Raw genomic sequence first — 9,355 nt, 5'->3', positions numbered from 1 at the left:
TTATCATCCATGTTCTCATCTATGAGGTGTAAAGAGTAATGAGTAGTCGCACTACAGCACAACAAAGTACAGTAGAGTGGGAACATAATGAGCCATTATGTCTAGGGTGCCAGTCTGTGCGCACACATACACCCCCATGCACGCACCCAGGCAAACATACACACACGCATGCACGCGCACACACACACACACACACACACACACACACACACACACACACACACACACACACACACACACACACACACACACACACACACACACACACACACACACACACACACACACACACACACACACACACACACACACACACACACACACACACACACACACACACACACACACACACACACACACACACACACTCACTCACCCTCAAGTGGAGGAAGGTTAATGGGGTATTGCAGAGACCTATAATTGACATGCTGCACTGTTGTAATTGCCCTTCAATGTAATTGCCAACAATGAAGGCCTTCTTTTCTTATTTTATCTTATCTTATCTTATCTGATCTGATCTTATCTGATGTCGGTCCTGAAGCCCGTAGAACCACTCCCACAGGCTTATTGTGACTTTTGACCAGACAGTCTTTGTCATAGCTGATATGCCTTCAAGGGACACATGATCTCTCTCTCTCTCTGTGTGTGTGTGTGTGTGTGTGTGTGTGTGTGTGTGTGTGTGTGTGTGTGTGTGTGTGTGTGTGTGTGTGTGTGTGTGTGTGTGTGTGTGTGTGTGTGTGTGTGTGTGTGTGTGTGTGTGTGTGTGTGTGTGTGTGTGTGTGTGTGTCTGTAACTCTATCACAGATAATCATCCTGGTGTTGGTGGGGAGGGAGAGATCAGAGCGGATGAGAAGGTCAGGGACTCTTTAAAATGAGACACAAGTGTTCTCTGGTTACAGGAACCTCCATTAGACACACACACACACACACACACACACACACACGCACGCACACACGCACGCACGCACGCACGCACGCACGCACACACACACACACGCACACACACACACCTCAGCAGGGGAAGCAGCTGCTGGCTGGGAAGTTTAGACACCTATTCACTTTTCAGTTCACTGCTTCTCATAATGTAAACAAACATCAAGATCACATCTCCACCACCACCACAACAACAACAACAACAACAACAACAACAACAGACAGACAGACAGACATACAGACAGACAGACAGACAGACAGACAGACAGACAGACAGACAGACAGACAGACAGACAGACAGACAGACAGACAGACAGTCAGTCACACATCCATATGCAAATATTCAATACATACTACAATAATATTCAATGTACCCCCCAAAGTAGCCTACATCTAAAAGTACAACTCCTAACTAATAATTAGCTAATGAACACACAAACAGGGTTCAAAACAACACCGGTCTTGTAAAATAACAGCCCTGTTGTCCACGTGCAAAGAACATTGAAAAGGCTGTTGCTGATAATAAAAAGCATGCAAAAGAGATGTGTCTCCCAGCTACTCTTCCATCACAGTTCTCTGGTTCACATTCCTGTTTTGCCTACTGGTACTATTAGCCTACCACTCCACAACCACCGATGCAACAGTGTAACAGGCCTTTTTAAGGCACACTAGAGGTTTTCACATAATGTACATAAGCCTACACATGTGGGAATCACCAGAGGCCCCACAATTATCATATCATATTGTAATATTGCAATATTGCAAATGTATTACCTTTTTTCAACTGCAAATTGTGTCCCCAATGGTAAACATTGTCAACATCTGCCATAAAAAAAACATAGTTTAACACACACATATATATATATCATCTGTTTTATCTAATAAGCAGGGCTTAATCTGTGCCAGATCCTGTCGGAACAAGATCTGGGACCTCCGGCACCTATTTGCTCAGATCCGGCAGCTCCCCTGTCACTGTCAATACATTTAGTGTAAACCCCTGTAAGATTGAATGTTATTAAGATTAAAGATTATACTGGACTTTGAAGAAGTCTTTATTCATTGCACACATTGACGATGTCGTCATGCAGTGACACACACATGTGTTCAGTCATTCTTTTATTTCCCATTAAAGTTACTCATAAATCCCTTGCTTAAGTAGGCATAGCATAGTAGACTATTTTGGCTCAATGCTGCTATCTAAATCAGATTAAAAAAGAAATTGAGAAATGTACAGTATATCAGGTCACACAGTGACGCCTGCCCTGAACGCAGTGCTTGAGTTTTGTGCATGTGAACTAACCTACTGCTGACTGTGTGAAGAAAACAACTCTCACCAACGCGGTGGGAAAGTAGTCAAATGTAAAAAAAATAAAACTGTTGTATTTGTTGAGCTTTTGACAAGCCAGTCGGACCCTTGCAGGCCAAAATTGTTTAGAAGAATCAACAGGCTGGTGACAGGTCATGGATTATCAGAGGACATACAGCAGAAATAATGGGAATAAAGTTACAAAGCAAGGGGCGCCCCAGTGGCGAACCACATAACGTGCTGAGTCGCGGCACGGCCGACCCAGGTTCGATTCCCGAACCTGTCGTTATTTGTCAAATATATTCCCCCCACTCTGTCTCCCGTTTCACCTCTCTCTCTCTCTCTACTGGACTGCCCAGTAGAATAAAGCGATAAACGCTAAAAAATCAATCTTAAAAAAAAAAAAAAGTTACAAAGCAAGGAGAAAGAAGCGGTGGGCTGTTTCTGACAGATGAACAGAAAGGTCTGCACACGCTTTCATTACCATTCTCTGAGTAGTGTTGACGATCGATAAGAGAGATGATTGACGATGATGATCTATGTCTATGTCATAGCAGGGCAATGAATCGGGGAATGCAATGCCCACAAATAGATACACTGTTTTGCTAACATTCATGCTTTTTGTGTCTAAATATTTTGGCATATTACTGTGTAAGCCCCGCAGCTAGTGGGCATTTGTGCTTCGTAGTAGTTGGTCAATTATAACTTTCATCGTTTGTGGTGCATATATGTGTAGTTTAGGCTCCATTGTCATGTCAGAACATGACAGAACATAACGCTGCACATTATACAACTGCATTGTTTATTGTGTCATTCTTGTTTAATTTAAGCACAGCAGCACCTAGGTGTGGTCTGTGGTCCAGTCACTGTGGTTCAGTAGCAGCACCTACAGTAGCTGTTGTCTGTGGTCCAGGCTCTGTGGTTCAGTAGCAGCACCTACAGTAGCTGTTGTCTGTGGTCCAGGCTCTGTGGTTCAGTAGCAGCACCTACTGTGGTTTAGATGCGTTCCGTGACTTTTATTTCATCAAACACGCCTCATACAGTTCAAATATTTGAAATCACATATGAGTAGATTTTCATTCAGGTCTGTCACTCATCAGCACCACCTCATAGAAGCCTCCAGTCCCTCATGTGTTTATAACAGCAGTGTTTTCTTTCCGGGCAGGTCTCTCCAAACACACAACAGGCTCAATGAGAAGTTTGCATCTCTGACTTTTTTTTTCCTGTTTGTGTTTTTGCTGATGAACAGACAGCACTACTGAATGTACGCAAGAGTCGACACTACTCTCTACTAACTCAGCATCAACACCCAGTCAACATTGGGGGGCCAAATGTATCCCACACTTAGTGTGTGCTATAGAGGTCTACATAGGAAACCCCACCACTATCACACAAATACGCACGCACGCACGCACGCACGCACGCACGCACACACACACACACACACACACACACACACACACACACACACACACACACACACACACACACACACACACACACACACACACACACACACACACACACACACACACACACACACACACACACACACACACACACACACACACACACACACACACACACACACACACACACACACACACACACACACACACACACACACACACACACACACACACACACACACACACACACACACACACACACACACACACACACACACACACACACACACACACACTTCTCCGTACTGATGGCATCTGTATACAGCCAAACCCAATCCCCCTTTGGTGAAGAAAGGGCTTTCACAGAATCAGCAGCTAAAACTGTCATGAGACTTGCCTCCCTCTGTCCGTCCGCTCCCTACATTCTCCATTGTCCACTGGGAATACTTCCAACGGGCAGAGGAGCCACTTAGCTAGCCTGCAAACCAGACAGACAGCTGAGCAGGCAGAAAACCGGCCAGTCAGCCAGACAGCCAGCCAGCAAGCCAGGAAGAGGAACGCAAATTTAGCTTACACCTGCAGAAAGTAATTTCGGTTGAGCTTGCACCCTAGGGGAGAGGGAAGGGCGGTGAGGCAACATATACGGCATGAAAACACATGTCGAGGAGCAGCTTAAACACAGAAACATTTGGCACTTAACTGAGTCACTCATTGTAAATCTCATAACAACATGACTGTTATCTCAAACACTCTCTGACCCAGCTCTGCCAAGACACAGTCACAGAATGTCTCACCTCTCAAAGACATATCTGAGGGCGATGAAGCCGAGGGCTAGAGGCAGTGTGTAAAGCAGATCTCTGGGTAGAGGGTAGCGCCCCTCGCCCTCATTCATCTCAATGTCCCGCCAGCCGATACCAGGAGGCAGCCAGTACTCCTCCTGCCACAGCCACTCATCTAACACTCCCTCCATCCTGGGGAGAGGAGGCGGGAGGAGGGGAGAGGAGGCGGGAGGAGAGAGGAGGAGAGGAGAAGAGAGGATGGGTATGGACAGAAGAGGAGATGAAGGGAGAGGAGAGGAGAAGAGAGGAGAGGAGGGGTGTAGAGAGGAGAGATGAGGAGAGGAAAGGAGAGGAGAAGAAGAGGGGTATGAAGAGGAGAGGAGGGGAGTATAAGAGTATTCCACCATGTGAGAGTTTGTTTAGTCTCCAAAGCAGACCCTGCTAAAACATTGACATCATTTTTATATTAATATAGACAGCAGTGGAAACCCTCCCAGCAATTAATATTCCTATATTATTCAGTATACTACCTGAATATTCCACCTTTCCTTTCCTACTGTTTACAGTAGCAATAAACTGCTTGGATAATGTTTCCATGGTAGACTAATACTACCAATAATATTGTTTCTCATGTATAGGGTGACACTTCCTTCTAATTGGGATATGAAAAAGCTTACACCTTATCCTGACTTAAGACATTATTTACTGTTAAATATCCAAGTATCTTTTTGTATGTAAAAACACACTAAATTATGTTATGAAGCTTCAGCCATTTTTACTTCAAGAAATGTTCAATGACTGTTGTTTACATTAGACATGGGATTCTTAAACATTATTTGGTTGGGGACACAATGTCTCTGGGACCAAGGCTTATAGGGACGCAGCGATTCATTACCGATACCTGGGCTTCAGGTATCTGCTGATACTAATCCAATATTGTTGTTATTTAATTAAATACTTTTAAAATAATCAAACAGCTGCATACTACATGCATCATTCTGATCAATCTAAAAGCAATCAAACCAACCCAAGCTAAATATTTTCATAAATGTTCAATTAATATATGGGGACCCACCAAAAGTAATCTATGCATTGTATAGCCTACTCTGGAAAAAATACCTAATTATGCAGACACACACAAACATGCGCACGCACGCACACACGCACGCACACGCAGTCACGCACACACACACACGACACACACAGAAACAAACAAACAAACAAACAAACAAACAAACAAACGTTCTGCGAATGCTTGAAATGTATCGGTCTGAGTTTATAGGAACCAACCTAAATGTAGCTGCACATTTATGACTATTGTAAAATAACTTTAAATGTATTGTAAAAATATATTTGTCATATTATCGTAACAGTCCATGCATATCAACCGATCATGTGCACAGTAAATTTCAAACTGAGTACATTTTACTCAAACTGAGTAAAATATTACTTACAATTGGGCTCAAATGGACTCAGTTTGAGTAAAATTTACTCTGCGAAAAGACAAACCAAAACACGTACTGCAGACTTGAGGCGCTGCCAGGAATAAAGCGCAGCAGCGTGGGAGACTGGGAGGACAACGCCTTCCTTCAGCAATAAATAAATCAAAAGGCTTTATTTAAAAATAAATATAAGGCGAGCAAGATTCATAAAGCCTGGCAGGAGGAAGCCTCTCTTTCATCCCGCTACAGAATAAAATGCTTCGACAGAGCCTTCAACAAATATCAGTCATATTACTCAAATCATATAAAAAAAAATAAAAAAAATCTAAATGTTGAGACTATAACTTATTAGAAATATGAAATCATAGTTACCTGTCCGCGCACTTGTGATGGGAAACCCAGCGGTAAATGCGCGAGGAGGAGCATTTGCCGCAACCTGCCTCTGCGAGGGGCGGGGCCACGCGGCGTCCCTCTTCAAACGGATGACGGGAATAATGTCAGCGACAGCATGAGCTAAGCATGCTTCATATTTTGATTTCCAGACAAATGTTTTATTGCCTGTGAAAATAATAATTCAACAGCTGCTGCTGGGAATGGATAAATTAAATAGGACAGGATTCCTTTGATTTGATTTCCCACAGTGCTTTTCTAATGGTGTAGGCAGGGCATCCCCTTGCTCAACCCACTGTATACTACTTGAACCGAGCAATTCTGTTTATGGCAGCTTTAAATGTGTCGGCTCTTGGATAACAAAGAACAACACCTAAGAAATTCATTTGAGAGAGTTACAACCATATAGTTTGCTCCATCTTCTTGTGTTTCCCTTCAGATCGTGTGCAGAAACTCATAACCTGGTGGAGGACACTTCATCCAAATGCTCACCACACCAATCACTTTTTTGTTGGTAAGTCTGCTATCACTACATTACACAATTAACTGTTTACATTAAAAGGCACGGGCACCCAAGGGCGCTGTTTCTTCCACATCAAGCATCTCACACAGGCCTTTGTATATCCCACATGCATGACCACACTAGGGTTTACTGATCCAGGCCACCACTATAACGCATAGAAATGTCCCTTTTGGGTGTCTCTTACTGAATTATGCAATAATCCTCCTGGTGTGGGTTGGGGCTAACCCTAACCAAAATAAAGATGTACCCTTCTGATTGATTCTATTATTTTCTTTCCATACCCATACTTTTGTTTCAGATGACTGGACATCCCTTTGGAAATACTCACTCTACCTCAACATGCAGGAGTACTTTTTTGAGGTATTTGCACCACATTTCATAGGTTCTGAGACGTTGAGCCTTGTGGAGTTATAGTTTGATTCAACAGAACATCTACTGCTGAGCCTTGTGGATGTGTAGTTAGCTTGATTCAACAGAACATCTACTGCTGAGCCTTGTTGAGGTGTATTGATTCAACAGAACATCTACTGCTGAGCCTTGTTGAAGTGTATTGATTCAACAGAACATCTACTGCTGAGCCTTGTTGAAGTGTATTGATTCAACAGAACATCTACTGCTGAGCCTTGTTGAAGTGTAGTTAGCTTGATTCAACAGAACATCAACTGCTGAGCCTTGTTGAAGTGTAGTTAGCTTGATTCAACAGAACATCTGTGATAGGAGTGTGTCCTCACTTAGTAATTAAGGTGACATAACCAGACACACTCTGCACCCCCTACCCTCCCTCATCCATGATGACATAACCAGACACACTCTGCACCCCCTACCCTCCCTCATCCATGATGACATAACCAGACACACTCTGCACCCCCTACCCTCCCTCATCCATGATGACATAACCAGACACACTCTGCACCCCCTACCCTCCCTCATCCATGATGACATAACCAGACACACTCTGCACCCCCTACCCTCCCTCATCCATGATGACATAACCAGACACACTCTGCACCCCCTACCCTCCCTCATCCATGATGACATAACCAGACACACTCTGCACCCCCTACCCTCCCTTATCCTTGAACATCTCAAGTGGGCCCATGCTCACCCAGTTTATGGCACGGAGGATGATTACGTCACATTCTGTGTCCTGGAAGTTGCTGGAACATGTTATTTGTCATGAGACATAAAACACCACAGACATGATGGGACAAGGCTAGCATAAGAGGACTGACACAACAAGGGTGGGGCACATTAGATTGATTTACATCCTTGAAGGGGCACTTTCAAGTTTCTCTTGTGTTGCATATAATCTCACACACAGCCAAAAACTAGAAACAGTTTTGCACACATTCATTTGGTTTGACAGTTATTGAGAGTAAATTAGTTTGAATATGGCCACCACCAGCGATGTCACCGGGAACATTGAACAAGACAGGGTATTGTTATTTTTTCATCTACATCATTTCATGGTGCAAAACTGTTTAGAGTTTTTGGATGTGTGTGAGATTGTGCAAAATAAATCAGCATTGTGTAGCAGGGTGGATTATCCCTGCTTTATTACATGGCGTTTTAACATTCGCCGAAATGCTTGATTGTGATTGGTCAATAGCCCCCGACAGCGGTGAATTATTTTTCGATAACCACCGGTGATTATTGTTTTTCGCAGCTGGAGTAATCAAGCCCCACTGACACACACTGTTTCAGTGCAATTAGACACACCTGCCGGGCTGCCGGCGATAATAATAATCACTTTATTTGGGCTGAAAGAGCCACAGAACAACTGCGTCTGCATTTGATCTCGTCTTGTCGATTTTGTAAAATGAATTAGGTATATTGTTAGTAAGTTAGCCATGTAATAAGCGGGATAATGTATAGCTATACTCGGTCATCATCGCAAAATAATTGACCTTCACTGACATTTAAAACACCTCGCCGAGGCGGCTCGGTATTTTAAACTCCGTGTCGGTCAATTATTTTGTGACAATGACCTCGTAGCTATACATTATCCCTTACTTATGGGAGTGGATGTACACGGCCACCTGGTAGTGGGAACGCAGCAGAGCTGGGTCCGGCTGAGTCCCTGACTGTAGGCCAGGAGTATTGAAGTGGAGGTTTAGCAGCGAGAGTGGATGGGGCCTAGGATTCACTAACCTAGGGATGGTGCGCTGGTCCTTCTTGCCCTCCAGGGCGATTAGCAGTATCTCCCCACACACCCACACTTCCCCCAATACTTCCCGTGCCCTCCCACACCCGATGGCAGTAATGATGGATGATATATTCGCTCCCCAAAGCAGTACCCTTCCTGATTGGCGAGTAGAGACCTTTCCCAATGAAGCATAGGCAGGGGGTGGGGAAAGGGTTAAACTGTAATGAGCATTACCCGGAAAGGAAAGGGTTAGACAGAATGCACATTAACAGAATGTGGTCCCATTGAGCTCTTGTTTACTGAAAGTCTTATTCTTTGTACAGGCATTTACACAAGAATGAAAGCTCTTTCCGCACTGGGCACCTAGTGCTCTCGCTAGGCTAGCCTAACTGAAGCTAAGATGTGGGTCGGGACGACCCCCTGTCAT

The 9,355-nt window shown here is 44.0% G+C and overlaps 1 protein-coding gene across 3 annotated transcripts in view; it reads right to left on the bottom strand.

Moving 5' to 3' along the window:
- Positions 1–6,259, bottom strand: part of LOC311224075 (ceramide synthase 2-like) — a 36,675-nt gene extending 30,416 nt beyond the window's left edge. For 2 of the 3 annotated variants that reach the window (XM_084308892.1, XM_084308890.1), the window contains exons 1-2: positions 6,242–6,259; positions 4,443–4,619 (exon numbers count right to left, since the gene is read on the bottom strand). In XM_084308892.1, the coding sequence (XP_084165018.1) occupies positions 4,443–4,618 (176 nt within the window). In that variant the 5' untranslated portion in view covers position 4,619; positions 6,242–6,259. Of the gene's footprint in view, positions 1–4,442; positions 4,620–5,948; positions 6,015–6,241 lie in introns of all 3 variants that reach the window. The other variant, XM_084308891.1, reaches the window with a different exon arrangement.
- Positions 6,260–9,355: the final 3,096 nt, after the last annotated feature.

Source organism: Notolepis coatsorum, assembly GCF_963971535.1.
Source record: "Notolepis coatsorum genome assembly, chromosome: 2".
Classification (NCBI taxonomy): Eukaryota; Metazoa; Chordata; class Actinopteri; order Aulopiformes; family Paralepididae; genus Notolepis; species Notolepis coatsorum.
This window is presented reverse-complemented; position numbering and strand designations above follow the sequence as displayed.